The 22,394-nt window shown below is 50.6% G+C and overlaps 8 protein-coding genes across 8 annotated transcripts; 5 read left to right on the plus strand and 3 right to left on the minus strand.

Moving 5' to 3' along the window:
* Positions 1–2,473: 2,473 nt before the first annotated feature.
* BJY04DRAFT_208221 (class I SAM-dependent methyltransferase) lies at positions 2,474–3,709 on the plus strand (the record flags this gene model as incomplete). Its single annotated transcript, XM_073713961.1, has 2 exons — positions 2,474–2,658; positions 2,824–3,709. The coding sequence occupies 2 exons, from the start codon at positions 2,474–2,476 to the stop codon at positions 3,707–3,709; spliced, it is 1,071 nt and encodes a 356-aa protein (XP_073569966.1).
* Positions 3,710–4,511: 802 nt separating this feature from the next.
* BJY04DRAFT_191797 (Set1-mediated histone H3-K4 methylation subunit Swd1) lies at positions 4,512–6,533 on the minus strand. The gene is made up of 5 exons (XM_073711693.1): positions 6,279–6,533; positions 6,157–6,218; positions 6,016–6,104; positions 5,818–5,958; positions 4,512–5,751 (listed from the first exon to the last, which is right to left on the minus strand). The coding sequence occupies exons 1-5, from the start codon at positions 6,346–6,348 to the stop codon at positions 4,674–4,676; spliced, it is 1,440 nt and encodes a 479-aa protein (XP_073569967.1). The 5' UTR covers positions 6,349–6,533; the 3' UTR covers positions 4,512–4,673.
* A 587-nt stretch (positions 6,534–7,120) lies between these two features.
* On the plus strand, positions 7,121–12,605 carry BJY04DRAFT_219435 (DNA-directed RNA polymerase II subunit RPB1; the record flags this gene model as incomplete). Its single annotated transcript, XM_073716592.1, has 5 exons — positions 7,121–7,249; positions 7,330–7,486; positions 7,543–7,613; positions 7,672–12,536; positions 12,590–12,605. 5 exons carry the CDS (start codon positions 7,121–7,123, stop codon positions 12,603–12,605), a joined length of 5,238 nt encoding a protein of 1,745 aa, XP_073569968.1.
* BJY04DRAFT_81177 (uncharacterized protein) lies at positions 12,564–13,183 on the plus strand. The gene has a single exon (XM_073721126.1). The coding sequence runs from the start codon at positions 12,814–12,816 to the stop codon at positions 13,147–13,149; it is 336 nt and encodes a 111-aa protein (XP_073569969.1). The 5' UTR covers positions 12,564–12,813; the 3' UTR covers positions 13,150–13,183.
* Positions 13,184–13,298: 115 nt separating this feature from the next.
* BJY04DRAFT_191805 (ubiquitin ligase complex subunit HRD3) lies at positions 13,299–16,394 on the plus strand. The gene is made up of 4 exons (XM_073711695.1): positions 13,299–13,464; positions 13,530–13,655; positions 13,718–15,649; positions 15,699–16,394. Exons 1-4 carry the CDS (start codon positions 13,422–13,424, stop codon positions 16,100–16,102), a joined length of 2,505 nt encoding a protein of 834 aa, XP_073569970.1. The 5' UTR covers positions 13,299–13,421; the 3' UTR covers positions 16,103–16,394.
* A 9-nt stretch (positions 16,395–16,403) lies between these two features.
* Positions 16,404–17,319, plus strand: BJY04DRAFT_219437 (putative DNA repair protein Dds20/Mei5; the record flags this gene model as incomplete). Its single annotated transcript, XM_073716593.1, has 2 exons — positions 16,404–17,162; positions 17,227–17,319. The coding sequence occupies 2 exons, from the start codon at positions 16,404–16,406 to the stop codon at positions 17,317–17,319; spliced, it is 852 nt and encodes a 283-aa protein (XP_073569971.1).
* A 245-nt stretch (positions 17,320–17,564) lies between these two features.
* BJY04DRAFT_219438 (FAD-binding domain-containing protein) lies at positions 17,565–19,255 on the minus strand (the record flags this gene model as incomplete). The annotated part of the gene is made up of 6 exons (XM_073716594.1): positions 17,565–17,657; positions 17,709–17,927; positions 17,980–18,149; positions 18,208–18,543; positions 18,593–18,799; positions 18,868–19,255. 6 exons carry the CDS (start codon positions 19,253–19,255, stop codon positions 17,565–17,567), a joined length of 1,413 nt encoding a protein of 470 aa, XP_073569972.1.
* A 241-nt stretch (positions 19,256–19,496) lies between these two features.
* Positions 19,497–22,154, minus strand: BJY04DRAFT_191807 (uncharacterized protein). The gene is made up of 5 exons (XM_073711696.1): positions 21,259–22,154; positions 20,913–21,211; positions 20,629–20,744; positions 19,846–20,570; positions 19,497–19,780 (listed from the first exon to the last, which is right to left on the minus strand). The coding sequence occupies exons 1-5, from the start codon at positions 21,674–21,676 to the stop codon at positions 19,734–19,736; spliced, it is 1,605 nt and encodes a 534-aa protein (XP_073569973.1). The 5' UTR covers positions 21,677–22,154; the 3' UTR covers positions 19,497–19,733.
* Positions 22,155–22,394: the final 240 nt, after the last annotated feature.

Raw genomic sequence — 22,394 nt, forward strand, 5'->3', positions numbered from 1 at the left:
TTCCAGTGGCATGGAGCACTAATCTTTCAACAAACGCAGAAAACGATGATAGTCAGCGTAATGCCATGTCAGTGTTAGTCTCGTGACCCTAAGTGTAAAAACCGCCATCTCCCAGCCAATGATTACTGAGGAACTGGTCAATGCCATCATAGCGGATGCAGACGGGCTAGGAATCTCCGCTGCCACTGGCCACTGCTGCTCGAAATGCAACCGGGCAGTAGTAGCCGCTTGGTCCTCGTGGAAAAGAGTGGATACACTGGAGAACAAGAAACGGAACTTTCAGGTCGGTCAAATGGCATGTGCGTGTTTCATCGCTGACCGGCGTTCGTTTCGGCCTTATTGGGGTCCCGTTTCGGTAGGTGAACGTTGCAGGATTCGGATTTTCGCAGTGGATGGATTGTGGCATTGTGGATTGGCAAGGCCACTCAGCCACGCTGAAGGGACTGGCCGTTGGAGCTGTTGCCTCTTTGGGCGAACTAGAAGCCTATGATAAAAATATCATGATGTCTGTGCGACGCAGAGGGATACGGTACAGTTGGTAGCGAGAATTTTCGGCGAGCTGCTGATACCAATCGTCCTTCTTAGAACCAGGTTTTGTGAGGCATGACGAGGAGTGTCGGTCTGAAGGCGCTTATTCAGGGACTTTGATATGGTACCGAAGTTCAAGCGCTGGATAGACGGAGGGGTTGTTGGTTTCATTTGGCCCCAAGGTCGTAGAACGATCAAGGGACCCCCGATGATGATGCAGTGGCTTGAGGAGTGTATGGAGTTAAACAATCGAATAATGGGCCAAGATAGTTAGGAAATACCCCTTCAGGGGGCAAAGACGGAGAGTCCGAACGTAATGGATAATATTAGCTTTTAGCAGTTGGAGCTTGTAAGCGCCAGAGGAGCAAGATCGAGACTATTTGGAGTGTGATTGAAGTGAGAAACAAGGTTCTGCTACAGTAGCATGCGCTTCAATTAAGTATGAGAAATGAGAAGATACTTCATGATAGTACACAGTTTCTGAGCCACAGCACTGGGATGGGGGGGTTCATGAGCCATGACAAGACTCAAAAATGGGTGGAGGAGTAGCTCGGGCATAGACAGACTGTTAGTTAGTTCTTGGAGACAATCCTTCACCCAGAATGCTGGAACAAAGAAGGATTCCAAAGGGCCACAATTCAAAGTAAGAGACCCGGGCGGACCGCTTCCCGTCCGGGAAAACAGACCCATCGCAGTTGAAACATGGCAGGAGATTTTCTCGCTAATTTTGTAATTCTCCGTAGAGATAGTAGCTAGAGAGAAGGGGCTGAGAGGGGAGGATGGAGGAGACAATCGGAAAAGGACAGTTTCTGTCAAGACCTCAAGAAGAAAACCTTAAAGAACAAAGACAATCCTGATGCCCAACTCTGTTGATCTAAAGAACCAAGCAACGCAGAATCCCTGGAAACATACTCCGCAAGCTATTCTTATCGAGTAGATCGTGGACCGTGGTTGACTACTTACCGGAGGGGTCTGTCCAGTGTCCAGTGTCTTCTTTGCAGTTGAACCTTGATGTACATTCTGGAGCCAATCGCTGTCATACTACAACCATTTGCTGGTGTGATATCGATGCAGTACAGGGGTCTTGATCCTGGTCTCAGGTCTCCGCCAGCTCTTCCCCTGATTTTTTTTTTCCACAATCCTTCCCTCTCCCTCCCCCAATAATTCCACATCGACGACAACGACGACGACTGAATTTGCAGTCTCCCGCCCCGCTGTCTCGCGCCCGTGGGCCCAACCGGGTCAAGAAGGCGGCTGCGACAACCTTAAAAGACAGGGCTGCTTGCTTGACTTGCTAACTTGCTTCTCTCCTCGTCCTTCCAATTGTGTCCATCTTGGGATCGCCCGCTGGCCCATGTCCGTTGGGTAGTCCGGTGGTCGGTCTCCCTGCGGTGCCAGCTGCTCGACTCGATCTCATCACGGCTGCTAACAATTATTATTACCTATCCTTCTATTTTTATTGCTCCCAGCGCCGTGACCGCCACTTTTTCTTTTCTGCTGCCTCCTGACGGCACTTGTCCAATCCTTCGCGGGGAGGCTCTTCATTTTCTGTTTGCGGCATAATTGGACTCTCGTCGCTCTCTCTCGGCCCTCTTGTCCTGGTGTATTGATCGATCTTTTACTTCAATAAATCAGCGAGCTTGAGCCCTTCCCCAGGTCTCGCCAATTTCTTTCGCTCTCTTCAATTTTTTCTTCTTCTCATTATTCTTATTACTCTTTCATCGGCTGTCTGCATTGCCTCTATGGGCCATTTGAACCAATCACCGATACCCAGCTTTTGCATTGATCTATAACCACCTCCATCCTTTCTTTCTGTCACTCGCTCCACTAGCCAACTACCCGCTGAGCATCCCCCCGCAAGCTCGGAGAGTATTCCGGCTACTATACTACGAGAAGTACTTGTACTTCACTATTGGCCACATATTACACAAAGCCCTCGTTCGTGATGTTTGCCAACGGTCCGGTGGGATCTCGTCTCCCCGCCATGACCTCCCCGGCACACAATCACTACGGCTTCCAGTCTCCTACCTCAAGCGATATTGGTCGATCTAGGCAGAACTCGGACGCCATGGACATTCAAGCCATTACCGAAAGAGAGCCTGCAGCGAGGTTCGGCGCAGGTGGTGGTCCGTGGAATCGTAATGGGTCTCAAAGTATGAGCCCCATACATAGCAAGTACATCTCTCTTACCCCTCCCCGATCGCTTCTCGCCTTGTCTTATGCAATCTACGTTCATGTTACAACCAATTCCAAACGAAGGGGCTAATGCAAATCTTGTTCTTCTGTTCTTCTTAGCACTTCTGAGCGAAACCAAGTACATGAAGAGAACGGACGAACATACCACGGGTTTCGCAGAGGAATCTATTTTCTTCCTTGTGATGAACAAGAGCAGGATCGCCTTGACATCTTTCATAAGCTCTTCACCGTAGCTCGGGTATCGGAGAGTTTGATCTACGCACCTCACCCTCCCAATGGCCGTTTCCTCGATCTCGGTTGTGGAACTGGGATCTGGGCCATCGAAGTGGCCAACAAATACCCCGACGCTTTCGTTGCCGGCGTCGATCTAGCTCCAATACAGCCTCCGAATCACCCAAAAAACTGCGAGTTTTATGCACCTTTTGACTTTGAGAGCCGGTGGGCAATGGGCGAGGATTCGTGGGACCTCATCCATCTCCAAATGGGATGCGGAAGTGTCCTCGGCTGGCCGAATCTGTATCGAAAGATCTACAGCCATTTGCGTCCTGGTGCCTGGTTTGAGCAGGTGGAAATCGATTTCGAACCTCGGTGCGACGATCGGTCACTAGATCGGTCGGCTCTGCGCCATTGGTATCAATGTCTGAAGCAAGCGACGGCAGAGAGTGGACGCCCAATTGCTCACAATCATCGCGACACAATAAACGACTTACGAGAGGCGGGGTTTACGGAAATCGACCACCAAATAGTGGGCCTCCCTCTAAACCCATGGCACCAGGACGATCATGAAAGGAAAGTTGCTCGTTGGTATAACTTGGCGGTCTCAGAGAGCATCGAAAACATGAGTCTGGCTCCCTTTAGTCGTGTTTTCGACTGGCCATTAGATAAGATCCAAAAGCTCGCCGCAGATGTGAAGTCCGAGGCCTTCAACAAGGAGATCCACGCCTACAATATTTTGCACATATATCAAGCGCGGAAGCCTTTTTAATAACTTTGACCAGAGCCAGCCGACAAGTTACAGAGAGGGCTGTTTCGACGATAACCCCTTTCCTGTGGCCAACACTTGGTTCCTGATGAAAGCTTGTTTGTGGACACCGAATGCAGAGGATGAAGCCGGCGAAAGAACGGACGTATGCGCGTGATCGAAGAATCAACAAATCGACGCACTCCAAGACACCACCGCGTCGCTCTTCCACCAATGCAAGATGTTCCAGTGCCCGGATCAATAAACATCAAGCTGCTCTCTCCGTCACATGTACCCGCAGGTGCAGACTAGTCATCCTCTTCACCGACCTCCAGTCATAATACTTGCTCGAATGCAGAAATTGACTGGATATGGCTCTTTCCCCCAGACTAGACACTATTTCTTTTTTTTGTGGCCCGGAAGATCATGATGATCTCGCAGCAATTCTTCTATAAAGGATGTGGCTTGCTATCTACATGATAATGCTAGGCACTTACGACAAGCTGTCGGGATGTATAAATAAGGAGAAAGACTCGTGGGAAAATTTAATTGATACGAGCACAACCTTATTCTTACATACTCGAAATATGGGGTGCAGATCAACATGGCGAACAATATTTATGGTTCGGATCGATCTCATGCCCGAGTCCATGCCGGTTGCCGAGCCCTTGCAACCTTGGTTCCGAGCACACGTCTCATGGCATTTACCCGTTAAAGCATTTTGTATATATTTCTATAACAAAAGCATTTTATCTGCATAATATACTAGGTGTGAACCAGGAATAGAAAAGAAGACGTTTGAAGAAATTTGTTCATGATAATTATCCCCCTGACACCTTGATCAGCCCGTGCAAGTGATCCATATACAACCTATATACCCAACCATGCATGCAAGCGAACCCACAACGCCTAACCTGGACTCCGTAATTCTATGGTACAGACAGAAGCTCAAAGAGATAGAAACAAAGATGCTTGGAACCACGCCCCGCTACCGCCGTCTACCTTTCGCCCCCCGTGTGGTATTCCCATTTCTCGCCTCTTTCTCTCCGTCCGCAGTCCCGGTTAACCGGTCCCGCCCAGCGCCAGGACTCCGGCGGCGCATGGTTCCCGGGCCAACGGCTACAATATCTTCCTCGCTCTCGCTATCAGAGAGATCCAGCAATACAGGCATCCGAAAGGACTCGATTTCATCATCCTCGCCGCTCTTCAGCGGCTCAATAGTAAGCACATCCGGCTCCTCATCCTCCTGGTCCAGCCGGCGCTGGTGGATTTCCTCCGCCGGATGGATATCAAACTCATCTTCGCGCTCAACGTACTCGACGTTTTCTTCTACCTCGCCGAAATCGGGGGCTAGGGCGGACCATTTCTGGGGGGTCACGATGGACCAGGTGTATATGCAGCCGGATTCGAGGCCGCAGGCGACGACGAAGGGGCGTGTGGGGTGCCATTCTACGACGCCGAGTTCCTCGCGCGGCCCCTCGAGGATTTTCACGAGGGAGCCGTGGCTGCGCTCCCAGACGTAGATGTCGGGGTTCATGAAGGTGGATGCCATGACGAATTCGCCTGTTGAGGAGAAAGCTACGTGGTTCCAGGAGAGGCGGTTGACGACGTCTTGAAATTTGTGCTCGACTTGGAGTTTTATATTTGTGGGTTCGAGGTCGATGCCGAGTTGAGAGAGGTCCGGCATAAGGATCGTGCGGATGACGCGGTCAGAGCTGTTTACTAGGAAATCACGACCGTTGCTGGCGAGACGGAGGAGGATTATGACGCCCGTGCAGAGTTTTGTGGAATGGATGGTAGTGCAGGTTTGAGTTTCAATGATGTTGATCCAGCCTTTTGAGGTGCCGGCTATGATATGGTTTCCTAATGCGGTAAAGACGGTGACGCACGTTGAATGTTTCGCATCTTGAGCGGCTTGTTTGGCGGCGACAGCGGGGTCGATTTCTTCGTCCTTGGAAGGGGGAGCGCGAAATGGAGCAGAGGGGATGATGCGTTTTATGGGTTTCGAGGAGGAGATATCGACGAGAACAGGCTGATCTTCGAAAAGGGAGGCAACGAACAGGAGACTTTGAAAGAACTATCATTAGCCCATCGCGAACTGAAGCTCGCTAGAGCTGTAAGTCAAAACATACTGGTTGAAGGGATGAAGTTCTGCAATGTAGACGGGAGCTTCAAAGCGGACAGTGCGTACTCGAGAGCCATCTTTCAGGTCCCACAAGATACATTTCCAGTCTTGTGATGAGCTGAGCAGATAGCGACCGTCTCTAGACCAACTAGAGGTTGAAGAAATCAGCAATCTTCAATTGACAACCTAGCGTTCGTGTATGTACCTTAGTGACTGAATCTGCCGAATGTGTCCCTTGAGCTTGCGTGCAACACCATTTGTCTCAACATCAAATATAACAACCGTGCCATCCGCCTGATTCTAAAGTCAGTGTGATCCCAAGTTTCGTGTTGACGGCGTAACGAACCCGCCCAGACGCCAGATAATCTCCCTTGCGATTGAACCGGAGACATGTCGCGTGCCCACTTCCTATAGCGAAAGTGTTAGATAAATGCATCATATACTTGAATTCTGAGACCTGCAACGTACTCAGTTTCTCCGACAGTGTATCTGGATAGTCCTGAGCCAGAACGAAGGGATCGATGAGAGAAAGATTCATGGCGTAAAAAAGTTCAGGGTGTCTTCATGAAACCGCCGCATGTGAAGTGATGAGTGAGATATGTAGGAAGAAATTCCCAGCCTAGAGAGAGGCCAGGATGAAAGATTGAGAACAAGCATCCAGCGCCCTCAACGACCGGAGGCATTCAATGCTTGTCTGGCGGCGGGGGAGAACTACTTACTGCTTGGCCGGAATGAAAGTTGCAAAACTGGGGGTGCTAGGCGGTGAGATGCTTGTTTATAATCTGGAAGGCAGCTCCACTCTTCTCACCGTTAGACACCGTCTGATTGGTGGCAACTGGGAGATGCATTTCGGGCAACGGAGCTTTAGAGCAGCCGCGCTAACAACAGGCTGCGGCTCAGAAAACTCGTTCCCCATCGCCGACTAACTTGACAACCAACGTCTCCCTTTCATCACCCCGACACGCCGTCACCCATCCCCCAACCCAACCACGACCATCGCGTTTCATTGCGATATCCTCCTACGAATCGAACCTACGTTGTCGCCCATCGTGATTACCCTTTTTTCGCCCTTTCGGAGCTTCGCGAAGACGTGGACAGAGCGCCAGGCGCGCCCTCGTGGCAAGGGCTGCCAGAGGCCTCATCCGGCTCTCTGATCGCAATACCTCTCGTTAATCGCTTGTTTTTGCTAGGAGCTTTTGCGGAATAGGGCGCCAGCAACCGAGCCTGATAGCTTTCGAAAGCCTCGCACTCGTTTACGTCAGTCGTTTTCGCCTCCTGATTCTTGGTCTTTCATCGCAGCAACATTCATCATGTCGAACGTCTACTTTCCCTACTCCAAGGCGCCTTTGCGCACCATCAAGGAGATTCAGTTCGGTCTCTTTTCGCCGGAAGAGATAAAGCGGATGAGTGTGGTCCATGTGGAATATCCGGAAACGATGGTCAGTTCTTTATCTTTCCGCTTTGTTTCGGGAGATGGGTCTTTGTGTGAGCTATTTCTGACACAACGCAATATCAACAGGATGAACAAAGGCAACGTCCACGAACCAAAGGTCTGAATGACCCTCGGTTGGGAACTATTGACCGACAGTGGAACTGCGAGACTTGTGAGGAGGGCCAGAAGGAGTGCCCGGGGCACTTTGGACATATTGAGCTCGCCACTCCCGTTTTCCATATCGGTAAGCTGCCCAGCACAAAGTACTTGTTACATTAGAGGTTCTAATTGTTTCTCTAGGTTTCTTGACGAAGATCAAGAAGTTGCTAGAGACGGTCTGCCACAACTGTGGAAAGATCAAAGCCAACACGGTTAGTCATCCCTTATGGGATGGCAAATCTTGATGGCGCACACGCTAACATAAACCAGTCCGATTCAAAGTTCTTAGATGCGCTACGAATTCGAGACCCGAAACGGCGATTCGATCATATTTGGCGACTATCAAAGGATGTTCTGATTTGCGAGGCCGACCCACCCCCGGATGATGATGAGTATCAGAAGGAGAGCTCGAAGCCCACGAGGCTCCACGGCGGATGCGGTAACGCTCAGCCCACCATTCGCAAGGAAGGCATAACACTTGTGGGAACGTGGAAGCCGTCGAAGAGTATGATGGACGAAATGGACATGCAACAACCTGAAAAGAAGACCATCACACCCCAGATTGCGCTGAATGTCTTTCGAAACATCTCACATGAGGATGTTCGCATCATGGGCCTAAGTAACGACTATGCTCGTCCGGAGTGGATGGTTCTCACAGTTTTGCCCGTCCCACCTCCCCCAGTTCGTCCTAGTGTTCTTGTCGGTGGCAGCACTAGTGGACAGCGTGGTGAGGATGATTTGACCTATAAACTGGCTGAGATCGTTCGAGCAAACCAGAACGTCCAGCGCTGTGAGCAAGAAGGTGCACCAGAGCACGTTGTCCGCGAATTCGAATCTCTGCTACAGTATCACATTGCGACTTACATGGACAACGATATTGCCGGTCAACCGAAGGCCATGCAAAAGTCCAATCGTCCCGTTAAAGCTATTCGAAGCCGTTTAAAGGGCAAGGAGGGTCGTTTGCGACAAAATCTGATGGGAAAGCGTGTGGATTTCTCCGCTCGTACAGTCATTACTGGTGATCCGAATTTGTCCCTTGACGAGGTTGGCGTCCCTAAAAGTATCGCGAGGACCCTGACGTATCCCGAGGTTGTCACTCCTTACAATATCGAGAAACTGCAACAGCTCGTGATGAATGGTCCTAACGAGCATCCTGGCGCACGGTACATTGTCAGAGACAATGGTGAGCGCATTGATCTTCGGCACGCGAAGCGAGCTGGTGGGCAGCAGCTGTTGTACGGTTGGAAAGTTGAGCGTCATATCATGGATGGTGACGTGATTCTCTTCAATCGACAGCCTTCCCTTCACAAAGAATCTATGATGGGTCATCGTGTTCGAGTGATGCCCTATTCGACCTTCCGGCTTAATCTGTCTGTTACTACCCCATACAACGCTGATTTCGACGGTGACGAAATGAACTTACACGTTCCTCAGAGCGAAGAGTCCCGTGCGGAACTCAGTCAACTTGCTCTAGTCCCCCACAACATCGTGTCTCCTCAGCGTAATGGTCCACTCATGGGTATTGTGCAGGACACTCTCTGTGGTATCTACAAGATTTGTCGTCGTGATGTTTTCCTGAGCAAAGAACAGGTTATGAACGTGATGATGTGGGTTCCCGATTGGGATGGGGTGATTCCTCCGCCTGCTATCTTGAAACCCAGGCCCAGGTGGACTGGAAAGCAGATGATTAGTATGGCACTCCCTTCGGGCCTGAATCTGCTGCGTGTTGAGAAGGATGGCTCTCCGCTTTCTGAGAAGTTCTCTCCTCTAAACGACGGTGGTCTTCTGATTCACGGCGGACAGTTGATGTATGGCATGTTTTCCAAAAAGACAGTTGGTGCTAGTGGTGGAGGTGTCATTCATACCATCTTCAACGAATACGGATCCGGCACTGCTGTGGCCTTCTTTAATGGTTGCCAGGCCATTGTCGGATACTGGCTCCTGCACAACGGTTTCAGTATCGGTATTGGTGATACTATTCCTGATGAGCTCACAATTCAGCGCATCGAGAACTGTGTGCGTGTTCGGAAGGAGGAAGTCGAGGCCATTACTGCAAGCGCCACTGACAACACTCTTGAGGCTCTCCCTGGTATGAACGTTCGTGAAACTTTTGAGAGCAAGGTCTCTCGCGCTCTCAATAACGCTCGTGATGAGGCTGGTAGTGAGACCGAGAAGAGTTTGAAGGATCTGAACAACGCCATTCAAATGGCTCGTTCTGGATCAAAGGGTTCGACCATCAACATCTCACAGATGACTGCTGTTGTCGGCCAGCAATCAGTCGAAGGAAAACGTATTCCTTTCGGTTTCAAATACCGGACATTGCCGCACTTTACGAAGGATGATTACTCTCCAGAATCCAGGGGTTTCGTTGAGAACTCCTACCTCCGGGGTTTGACGCCTACAGAATTTTTCTTCCACGCTATGGCTGGTCGAGAGGGTCTCATTGATACCGCTGTCAAGACGGCCGAAACTGGTTACATTCAGCGTAAATTGGTCAAGGCGCTTGAAGAGGTTATGGTCAAGTACGATGGTACGGTCCGTAACTCGCTGGGTGACATCATTCAGTTCATCTACGGAGAAGACGGTCTTGATGGTGCACACATTGAGAATCAGCGTGTCGATGTCATCAAATGTTCCGACGAAAAGTTCAGGGAGCGGTTCCGTATCGATCTTATGGATCCTGAGCGCAGCCTTGGTCCCGAGGTGCTGGAACAGGCCAAGGAGATTGCTGGTGATGTTGAGGTTCAGAGATATCTGGACGAGGAGTGGGAGCAACTACTGAAGGACCGTGCATTCCTTCGCAGTGTTGCAAAAGAGGACGAGGAGATGATGCAACTACCGATCAACGTGCAGCGTATTCTCGAAATGGCCCGAACCACCTTCCGGATCCGCGAAGGCACGATCAGTGATCTGCATCCCGCCGAAGTCATTCCTCAAGTGCAATCCCTTCTTGACCGGCTGCTTGTTGTGCGTGGCAATGATAGCATCTCGCAAGAGGCCCAGGAAAGCGCAACTCTGCTCTTCAAGGCCCAGCTACGGAGTCGTCTAGCATTCCGAAGGCTGGTGACTGAATACTCCATGAACAAACTTGCTTTCCAGCACGTTCTTGGAGCCATCGAATCTCGCTTTGCTAAGGCTGCCGCCCCTGCTGGTGAAATGGTTGGTGTTCTGGCTGCCCAATCTATTGGTGAACCCGCAACGCAAATGACGTTGAACACTTTCCATTTCGCTGGTGTGTCATCCAAGAACGTTACCCTCGGTGTGCCCCGTCTTAAGGAAATTCTGAACGTCGCCACCAACATCAAGACTCCATCAATGACGGTGTATCAAGAGCCTGCAAGGTCTTATGACAAGGAGGGTGCCAAGCAGCTTCGAAGTGCCGTCGAGCACACCAGCTTGCGGTCTGTTACGGAGGCGACGGAGATCTACTACGATCCAGACATTCAGACTACTGTCATCGAGAATGATCGAGACATGGTCGAGTCTTACTTCATTATTCCGGAAGACGTCACTGATGACTCGTCTCGCCAGTCCAAGTGGCTGCTCCGTATCATTCTGAGCCGTCCGAAACTTCTCGATAAGGGACTTACTGTTCAAGACGTCGCCACTCGTATCAAACAGGCATATCCAAAGGATATTGCTGTGCTCTTCAGTGACAATAACGCAGACGAGCAGGTCATCCGTATCCGTCAGATCCAGGATTACAAGGATGATGAGGATGATGATGATATCGAGTATGATGTTACGCTGAAGAAGTTGGAACAGCATCTTTTGGATACCCTCACCCTTCGTGGTGTTCCTGGAGTCGAGCGAGCTTTCATCAACGAGAAGAGCAAGGTGCGAGTCCTGGAAGATGGATCTCTTTTTGCTAGCAAGACGGATCCTCTGTGCAAGGAATGGGTGCTTGAAACAAGTGGCTCTTCTCTTGGCGATGTTCTGGCAATCCCAGGCGTTGACGCTAGCCGAACCTACTCGAATCAATTTATCGAAGTCTTTGAGGTGTTTGGTATTGAAGCTGCTCGAACGGCGGTTCTTCGTGAACTTACGCAAGTGCTGGCTTTCGATGGTTCCTACGTCAATCATCGTCACTTGGCCCTCTTGGTCGATGTGATGACTGTCCGCGGATACTTGACTCCAGTCACTCGTCACGGTATTAACCGTGCTGACAACGGTGCTCTTATGCGTTGTTCCTTTGAAGAGACGGTTGAAATTCTTCTCGAAGCAGCCGCTTTCGGAGAGCTTGATGACTGCCGTGGTGTGTCCGAGAACTTGATCCTAGGACAGATGGCACCAGCCGGTACTGGAGAATTTGACGTCTACCTTGATCAGGGGATGTTGAATACGGTTGTATCGAACAATGCTCGCTATGGAGTGATGGGAGCTTTGGGCGCGAAGGATGCTATTATTTCGGACGGTGCGGCGACTCAATATGATACTGGTTCTCCTATGCAGGAAAGTGCCTACATTGGTACCCCTGACCCAGACTCGAACTTCTCTCCCATCCGGCAGGCAGGCGCCGAGACACCTGGTGGGTTCACAGAATATCAGCCTAGTGGCGGCTTCAGTGGTGGTTTCAGCCCTGCAGCCACCAGCCCGGCGGGATACTCCCCCAGCAGTCCGTTCAGCGCGAACCCCACATCGCCTGGATACTCTCCAACATCCAGCTATTCGCCCACGTCTCCTGGTATGGGTATCACAAGCCCCCGTTTCATGACATCTCCCGGTTTCTCTCCGGCGAGCCCGTCATTCGCCCCGACGTCGCCTGCCTACTCTCCTACATCTCCGGCATATGGTCAAGCATCGCCGACTTCGCCTTCTTACTCTCCGACGTCGCCTGGGTTCTCACCGACATCGCCAAACTATAGTCCCACGTCCCCGAGCTTCAGTCCTGCCTCTCCTGCTTTCAGTCCGACCTCGCCAAGCTACAGTCCCACCAGTCCGGCTATTGGTGGTGCTCGACACTTGTCTCCCACTTCACCAACATCACCCAAATACACTCCTACGTCTCCTGGGTGGTCACCCACAAGCCCCCAGACGTACTCTCCCACATCTCCCAACTTTGCCGGCTCGCCGACCTCGCCTGGAGGCCCCACTTCTCCTGGCTACAGCCCGACGTCGCCGGCTTTTAGCCCTACGTAAGTCATCGCCTTCGAGGAATCAGGATCGGTTTACTAACTTGCTATTCCAGGTCTCCCCGCCAATGAAGATGAAACCTTCGTCGTCGACTTCCTCATGGCTTTCATTGTATTCTTGTACTATCACCTTAGCATACAAATTCCCTTGAAACAAGAAAAGAAAACATCTTGCATCTTTGCTGCGGAATTGGTTGGTTATATTTCTCGCAATTTGGGCATGTTTAGCCTCTTCAGCTTCTTCATTCCCGTTTTATTTCATCCCTTCCTATTTTAATGTATGTGGATTTTCACGCCGATCCGGAACACCTTGTTCTTCGAGCCAGCCCCGAGACTGCGAACCGATTTCCTATGGGCTAGTTATGTGTTACGTTTCTCTCTCGTGGACCTCGAAACGCAAGCGATTTCTTTTAGAATTGAAGACATTGAGATCCATCACCAGATGCTGAGAAAAGATGGTTCTCTTGCTGCTGTTGCTGCTGCTGCTCCCCTCGGATTATCTGACAAGAGCTTGTTAATGTTGTTCACACTGGAATTTTTTTTTTCTCTCTTTATTTTGTACACATTCCTAGAGAAGATAGTTATGGACCCGAGGGGAGAGGATAAAACATTGTGAAAAAACTTGAAAATGAATTGACCATCTTTATGAGCACTTGTCGTTTGTACTCTGTAGCTCCCGTGCCAAGCAATCGGGGAAATGAAGCTCCGCAAGACAGGTGGCCGATACGATAGCCAGTTAGCATCATAGTTAACTACTGGTAGCTCGGAACGACCCCGGCTGACAGCACCGCTTCAATCGTTCCTCCATCTTTGTCGCTTTGACCTGGTAGTGGACGGAGTCGCCATGCGTTTCTCCTTACCGATCCATATCAAGTTCCCTCAATCAAGATGAAGAACTCATGGTTATGGCGATTTCTGCCCTTGGTGTTTGGTGAGATTCCGCAACCTGGCTGGCTGTGATGCGATCGTATTCTGACACTGCTCTCTTCTGTGTAGTGTTCCTGCATGCATTCGCCCTGGGGTCTGATGAGATTACGGACGATGAATCTCCCCTTTCAGCTATCTCCCACGAGCCAGTCTATCCCTCTGGTGATACATCCCACGCTGAAGCTCCGTTAAATGGTGATTCCCCGCGCCGATCGCGGCTTTGTCCTCAACACTTACTGACAGCAATACTTGCTTAGCACACGTTGAAAATGCTCTTAAAGTTCTCCGCGAAGCCAAAATCCCGGCTCTTGCGCCGCAGGGAAAGCCGTCGGGCTTTCTCGGCTATGGATGGCATTATACGCAGGAAGCCTTCCGGATATTGTTCATGAACGGACCGGCGTCAACAAGCAGTGTGCGACGGAAAGTACACCCCAGCATCGCCAAAGCTGTCGAGGAGCTCAAAGTTGCGGCGCTGGAAGACCACGATCCCGATGCTATGTTTCTACTCGCCGAGATGAACTTTTACGGCAACTTCTCCCATTCCCAAGACTTCAAACAAGCGTTCCGTTGGTATGAGAGCCTGGCTTCGTGGGACGGAAATAGTACGGCACAGTATATGCTCGGTTTCATGTACGCCACTGGGATAGGGGGTGGGGTTGAACGCGACCAAGCGAAGGCCTTGGTGTACCACACATTTGCTGCAGAGGCGGGGGAAATTAGGTCGGAAATGACACTTGCCTACCGCCATCACTCAGGCATCGGTGCTCCCAGGAATTGCGACGAGGCAACCTACTACTACAAGCAAGTGGCTGACAAAGCCATTGATTTCTATCGATCCGGACCACCTGGCGGCCGCAGTCTAGCGCGTGAATCGTACCGATGGGCCGACGAAGAGGGGGGTGTATATGGCGAAGGTGCCAGTGTTTCCAGCTCTGGACCCAATGCGCTACGTGATGGCGGATCCTCCGAAGCCAGCCTGGAAGATATTCTAGAGTATCTAGACCTCATGTCTCGGAAAGGTGAGGTGAAAGCAACGTTCAGCCTGGCTAGGATGTACTACGAAGGTCACAAAGGCCTGCCCAGGAACTTCAAGAAGGCAATGAAACATTTCAAATTGGTGACGAAACGGTACTGGAACAAGGACTACTCTGTCAACCCGAACCACCCTGCCGGGATAGAGAAAATAGCATCCAAAGCGGCAGGCCACATTGGGCTAATGCACCTACGTGGTGAAGGTGTGGAGCAAAACTTCCAGACGGCCCATACCTGGTTTAAACTCGGTCTAGCCAACGGGGATGCGCTCTGCCAGCATTCGCTTGGACTCATGTACCTGTACGGCTACGGAGTGAAACAAGACGCGTTCAAAGCCTCGTCTTACTTCAAATCCGCGGCCGATCAGGATTTTGCGGCTGCAGAAACCCGGCTAGGCGCTTTGTTCTTGGACCAAGGGGATGTTGCTACAGCCAACAAGTATTTTGAGCTGGCTGCACGTCAAGGATGGAAGGAAGCATTTTACTACCTCGCCGAGCTAGCCAATAATGGTGTCGGCCGTCAGAGGCACTGTGGGCTCGCCGCAGCGTACTACAAGCTGGTTGCCGAGAGGGTAGAGGTGATTCATTCCTCTTTCACCGAAGCAAATGAGGCATGGGAAAGTGGCGACAAGGACCGGGCATTCATTCCAACACTTATGGCCGCAGAACAAGGATACGAGACTGCGCAAGCTAACGTTGCCTTTATTCTCGATGAGCAGCGCTCATTGCTACCCTTGGAGAAGCTCCTTCCCGGCATGAAGAAGCCCCGGTCTTCTCTACTTCGAAATGCTGCCCTCGCGCTAGTCCAATGGACTCGGTCAGCTAAGCAGGCGAATATTGACTCTCTCCTCAAGATGGGTGATTATTATTTGGGGGGGATTGGAGTTGATGCGGATCTGGAGAAAGCTTCAACATGTTATCATACCGCGGCCGAAGTTCATGATAGTGCGCAGGCGTATTGGAACCTTGGCTGGATGCACGAGAATGGAGTTCATGTCGAGCAGGACTTTCATATGGCGAAGAGATATTATGACCTTGCACTTTCTACAAGCTCAGAGGCGTACCTTCCTGTCAAATTGAGTCTGCTGAAACTGCGGGCACGAAGTGCATGGAATCGTTTTACTAACGGAAAGATCAACTCTATCCAAGAAGATGACGGCAAGTCGCTCTTTCTTTTTTCTTTACACACCTGCTAATTTAGTTCTAGAGCCGAGACCCCGTCGGACCCTTAGCGAATGGATCGCTGCGTTCATCGAGAATGACGAGCAGGAAGACGCAGAGTATCGTGCCCAGCTGTACAAACAAGGCGAGGGCGATGATGACGAACTTCTATCAGGGAGCGATCACCACCGCCTCGACGATCAGGAAGACGGCTACTACGATGAGCTCGACCTCGATCTTGACGAAAGTGTCCTCGAAGGCCTCATCATCCTATCTTTGGCTGCAACCCTTATGGTCTTAGTATACATGAGGCAGCAGCGCAACCGCCAGAGACCAAATGACAACCAGAACCAGAACGCTGGCCAAGCTAACGCAAATGACCGCGGCTTCTTTCCTCGTCCTGGTGAACCAGAGTTTGGTCAGTGGGTGGCTGGTGGGGTCGGCCATTAGGAGGCGCTCGTGTGTACATTACGACTTGAGTTCAATTATGAATCTTTATGCCTATGATTATTACGTTGCGCATTCGCAGTCTACTACCTACCTACCTACCTATACCTGTATCACATTGAAGACGTCACTGGACCTATGCTGTACCTTACCTTATCGATAAGCAATTTCTCTCCACCCCATTCATCCTCCGCACCTGTTCATCTACAACAGAGTCCAGACCATTTCATCCCCCACTATCTTAATCCAAGCAGTATCTCTTCGAAACAATCATTTACCTAATTCAAACACATTCCACGCAACAATGTCTTCTTTAACACCTAATGCCAAACGTCGCCGCCTCGACCAAGCATCAACCACCCTCTCCAAACCATTCAAGTCTCCTCTCCGCAGAGCACCACCACCAACCTCAAAGGGAGATAAAACGCCACCGTCTAAGCTAAGCACTGAAGATAAAGTAGAAGACGACACCACGGTGACGCAGTCTAAAGCCCCCCCTAGAAACACTCAGAACATAGGCGCAGTCAATCCAGCACACTCATCAATCCCAACCGCGGCTTTGGTTGGAAAGATCGATGGGAATGGCCATGGTCTACCCTCACCACCCCAAACAAAGTCTAGCATCACCCCGGCCCGAAAACCCCTAAATGCAGACCCCGAACTCCAAGCGCTCCACAAGCACCAACGCACTTTGACAACCCACCTCGCGACTCTGAAATCAGAACTCGATACGCTCAACCAAGCTTTGAAAATTGAGTCTTCGTCTCGAGACTCGGAGCTCGAAAGTCTGATTCTCAAATGGAGGAAAGTGAGTCAAGATGCGGCCGAGGAGGTGTTTCTTGGTGCGAAGGAGAGGGTTGATAGGATGGGTGGGATGAAGGGGTGGAGGGAGAAGATGACGAGGGATGGGGAGTTTCAGAGAGGGTGGGAAACGGAAGAGAATAGGGGGTGGTTTGGGGAGGGTGGTGGAGATGGGGAAGGAGATGAGAGCGAGATTGAGGGAGGTATGAGGGGGGAGGTTGAGAGGACTGAGGTGAAGTTGGGTACGGAAGATGAGAATGAGGTTTGTTTTGTCGCCCCCGTGGTCAGTCTTGATTTGACTGTACTGACCTTCTGTCTTGGAACAGGAATTTACTATGGATTTGATGCTGAAGACGCTGAATATTGATCTGAAGACTATCGGATATGATAAGCCTGGTCAGACGTGGATTAGGGGATGAGATTAGCGGTTCGTCCTTGAGTATGGTTTTTATGTCCCTGGCCATATGCTGGCACATCATGCTAGGTATCATGTTTGTTTTTTCGTTTTCTTCTGCAACATGAGCATCCAGAAGCATGCAATATCATCACCGGGCTTGAAGCGTCTCGAAACGTTCATCATCCGGTGGATCAAGTTCACTATTGCCCTCTGCGCCCAATGCTCGTCCAGTAAAGGACTCTCGCTGAGATCTGCCCCTTCGCTCATCTACTTTGCAAGCTTAACGGACCCCTTGAATCTGTCCTGCGGATCATATTTCCTCCTCAGCCCCTGCAGCTTCTGCAAATGCTCTCCCCAAATCTGTATTCCATGTCAGTCCAAAGCGAGGAAACCGACGACGGAAAAACACACCTTTTCGGAATCATGAAACTCCTCAAACCCACTCGGCAGGTAATGAACCTCCGCATCATGTCCAAGAACCTTTGCAGGCGCATCAATTGCTAGCTTTTTAACAAAATTCTCCACATCCCCCCCTTCGTCAGAAGGGCATCCGGGTCCAAGGAGAAGGATGTGTTTCCCGCCAACGGGTCTTGGCCAGGCGACGTTTGCTCGCGGTCCGGTTGGGTCTCGCTAGGAACCTGATCAGCAATGATTCTCCCTAAGACGTCTCGGTAAGACATACCGACGAAAGCAGCTCAAAGATAAGATACGTGCAGTCCGCAAGTGAGTTGCCGTACTGCTGCATATCCTCTGCCCACTGAACCGTTCTGATAATTATATCTTTAGAGAGGTCTTGGAGCATCAGGGGCGCCCAGGACTGTTTCATTGTGCCTTTGGCGATGTGTGCCTTGTCTGCAAGTATCATCAGCGCTGTTTCTAGGAAGGAGCGGTAGAGGGAATATGAGTATACTCTGCAACTCTGCAACCCCCGCCAACGTGGTGCTCTTCGTCTGATCAATAGCACCAGTTATATCCAATGCCCATTGGAAGCGACTTCGGCCATGCCCCTCACCGTTTGCATCAAAGGCATGGATTACCAGCATGTCCGAGTCTGTTGCCACAATTGAATCAAGCAGCTTTTTCTTCATCACATACAGCAGCATCGTGATCTTAGGATCAGGCTCTTGAGAAAGGAAGTTCACGATACCGTCTGCGACTTGCTCGAGTTGCTTCCGGGGAATAAGGATAGGACCGGCCCAGATATTCTGCGGATAGGGGAAGACTCGGAGAACAACAGTGACAAGGACTATACGTCCGGCTTTAGCATAAACGTTTAGTTAGTAGTAGCAACTCACCTCCAAAGCCACCACCTCCGCCGCGGAGCGCCCAGAGTAAATCCGGCTCTGCCGAAGCCCATACAACCGATCCATCATACTTGACTATCTGAGCATCGAGCATATTCTCCGGATCAGATATACAGCCGTGTTCGCTGGACAGCCATGAATAGCCGCCGGTAACAATTGTGCCTGCTACGCCTACGCAGGGGGTGCGCGCGCCGACAACTGTACACAGCACATTAGCCTTTAAGGCCTCGTATACTTTCAGTATGCCGAGTTTGCAGGACACTTACTTCCATATTCCGGCGCCACCGCCTCCAACTTTCGGTAGACATCCGACCAAGTCTGGCCAGCACCTATAGTCACCGTCTCGGATTCTCTATCGAAATGGAAATCTTCAAAAGCTGAGGCGTTTACGAGGACATCCTTGGCAGACGTGGACATGAAGCCATGGCTGTAGATAGCGAAATCAAGGTCCGTGGTGTAGAGGTAGCTGATGGCTTTGCTTAGAGATTCCACCGTCTGAGGGCGGAGGATGAGACGAGGCTTGTGCTGCTTTTGGAAGGCCCAGGTTTGGCTGGAGGAATGGTAGTCTGGGGAGTCTGGGTTGAGTATCTCGGTGGGTTGGAGGATGGACTGGAGGATTGAGAAGAGGGTTTCGGCTATGGCTGGTTGGGACATGTTTGTGGGTTGGGAATTCTCCGATGTGAAAACCGGATTCTTCAGAATATAAGCACTTTGCTTGTCTACCTACATATAGTTGACTACCTACCTACACATCTATCCAGACCGGGATCCCGGGGCGCCGTCGGCCGTAAGCCGTCATTGCTCCTTTGGTTCGGAAATCCGAGACGCCGAATATCCGATATATCGTCGATAGGCTAATGTTACGGGGAGGACATAAGCTTCTAGGTTCTAGTACTTGATCCTACTTGTCCTAAACAAACAGTAAGAATGTAGAGACCGGTATTCTTGTTCTTCTCTTGTGGGGTATATGATATAACAGTCGGGTTCGTGTCATTAGGTCAAGACGTTTCGTATGCTTCGTTATTGGCCGGTAAGTGACTATGGTTTGCTCATCTCGTAATTGCTTTGGACGAATGAGCCGCTCACCATGCGACCGCTAGCGCATTCTCATATCACCTCATTCTCTGGCTTGTCATAGCATACGCTCCTGAAATGATGGCGTCGGGGCTATATAGTGATCTATCACTGAGTTAGCAGACGAGACCCCTAAGGATGCCTTCGATTGGGGTCTAAGGAAGACTGACAATTCTTCTTTATAAGCACCTCATTCCAAAGATCCTCGCCCCCGGTCTCCTCCGGTTGGTCCGTGTAGAAGAAACCGCCAAGTATCGAGCGTGCCTTTTCCCATTCATCTATGCCCTGATGCTGCATGATTTCGGTGAGTTGGTTGACAAACCACAGATGTCCTTGATGGCCTTGAGATGCCATGCCACCGATGAATAACAGCCAGAAGAGTAAATCAGATGCGTTCTTCTTGAAGTGATCAAGACGTGAAACCAACAGCTGTCTCAAAGGCTCCACCATGTGTTGCATAATCGGAAAGCTCTGAAAGTGCCAAACTCGCATGTTGAGATACACCAGGAGTGATATACGTATAGACTCGCTTATATCGTTGGGTGATGTGTACTTGGTCGAGACAATTTGATGCTCAAAGAGCACGAAAAGGTCATTGTCCGTCGGCATTATGACCGAAGAACACAGTTGGGCCACTTCGTAGTATTGAACAAGTCTTTGGAATATGCGGAGGAGTGTCTTCATACTAGGCTCAAGTCCTGCGTACCAGGTTGAATCGAAGAATGACGTCCCAAGAGACGATAAAAGCGCGAAAGTCTCAGGCTTATCACTCAGCCGGGACAGAAAGTTCTCTGACTGGAATACTTTCGTTTCTTGCAAAATCTCACCTCGCCACCTGGCTGTCAATTGAAGATTTGGCATGGAGTTTGTCAAAGCAGCCCTCAGGATATCGCCACTAAACGCGATGGTATGTTAGTGTACTATGTGAGTCCTCTGAGGGTGAGGGCGGTTACTGGTAAACTTTCGAAAGTACCATGTGCTCTATTGCTTCCAGCCCACCTACAAGGTTTATCAATACCTCCAGTCCCCTCGTGTGGGCAGCGGCTCCCTCGAAACTACCACTGATAGCCTACAGAAGCCGGTTAGTATGATATATTAACCAAGATTAACAGGCGATCTGTGATGGTGCTCTTCTCATCGCGCATACGATGCTGCCCGTCTGGCCTGTCCACGCATTCAATGCCATGTAAGGTGATAATCTCTGTCGCGGGAGGACGAAGAGGGGGTCAAGATATACCTCAATCGCCCTAAGAGACCCAACAATAAGAATTGTAGATTCCGCAACAGCCTCTGGATTCTGAAGAATGCCATTCAAAATCTTTATTGTGTCTCCTCGAAGGCGGAGGAACTCTCCAATCGATTTCCTGGTGTATTGAAAAGGGACATTATTCAGCGTACACATGGCTGTCTGGTGACTTGCCGCGGAGCAGAGTAATGCTTGTTGAATAGCTGGTTCAGCAATTGCCTTCTGCCACCACCAGACGCTCATCCTTGAGGCATCAAGAGGGTAGGACTGGCGAATCGTGAAGTGTCTTACTAACCTCCATATTAGGCGAGCTCTCCATATTTTCGGATCCACGTACGGTGATGAAAATATGAGTTCATGATATTAGTCATTGGCACCACGGACGTAGAGAACGGGTCTATGAAGCCCTGGCCCAGAGGTAAGTATGCACTTGGGAATGCAGTCGACTTCGCAAGCTGCATCATTTGACGAGCCTCTCGCGTGTTTGTGATTGTAGAATTCAGGCCGTGTTCGTCCTCCCCAATCTCACTCGACTCGTTTGCAGCCGTGTACTCTAAAGGTAACCGTTGCCTGAAGGCCTGAGTCGAAGTCTTCAGCCGGTCTACCGCTGCTTGCTTCCTCTTTCGCTGGTAGCTTCTCTGGGCAAAGATGCGCTTCTTCTTGTTCATTGACTCGCTTTCTGGGTTATCGTGTTCGTAACCCACGAACATGAAGTTCGCTGCCGGAGCCGGGGCGGAATCCATTGCAGAGCTCATGACTGGATTCGAGCGAGCTGCCACGAAAGCCACTCAATAATGTGAAGAGGCAGATGAAAGAGAGAGAGCCGCTGTACGTGATGCGTGCCTAGCTGTCGAAATCTGCTCTGCAATCATTCCGCAGTTCGAAGAGCTTTCATCAACCTGCTTCCCAACTTCGTGCGTGATGTTCAAGCTTCCGTGATGGTGAATTTGGTCTCGAGTTTACGTAACCGCCCGGTGAAGCACCGGATGCTGCCAGATATCCACTCAGATAATGACTGGGTGAGCAGCCATTCGTGGAGATATGCTAGCTACTGTGCTGCAAAGTCCGGGTATCATGGATCTAGGCGAAAATTCGGACGATAGCCATAGGACTCGAGACGGGTTCTTCCGATCTCTAGGAATACCACACCAAGACAGTGCAGATTCAAGAGGTCCTCGAGTTACCTCGGCCAAAGAAACACAATGCAGGCATGAAGTCTTTCACCGCGGGGGCAATCGATCCAAAAACGTTCAGGGGGCCGATAAAGAGCTTCAACCAATGAGACGCAGTAATCGAGCCGGGTTTATTCTCCATGCTGCTGCCGAGGCACTAGGACCAAATAAGCGACCGTCAAAGCGATCCCGCATTCATTTTTGGGTCTTCAGATCGACTGCCCTGCCTTGGGATTCGCCGGGAGTTGAGGCCAGATGCAGGTGGCAGGAGGCAGGAGGCAGGTGGCAGGTGGCAGTGGGA

This window comes from Aspergillus karnatakaensis (genome assembly GCF_047715665.1).
Source record: "Aspergillus karnatakaensis strain CBS 102800 unplaced genomic scaffold BJY04scaffold_32, whole genome shotgun sequence".
NCBI classification, from domain to species: Eukaryota; Fungi; Ascomycota; class Eurotiomycetes; order Eurotiales; family Aspergillaceae; genus Aspergillus; species Aspergillus karnatakaensis.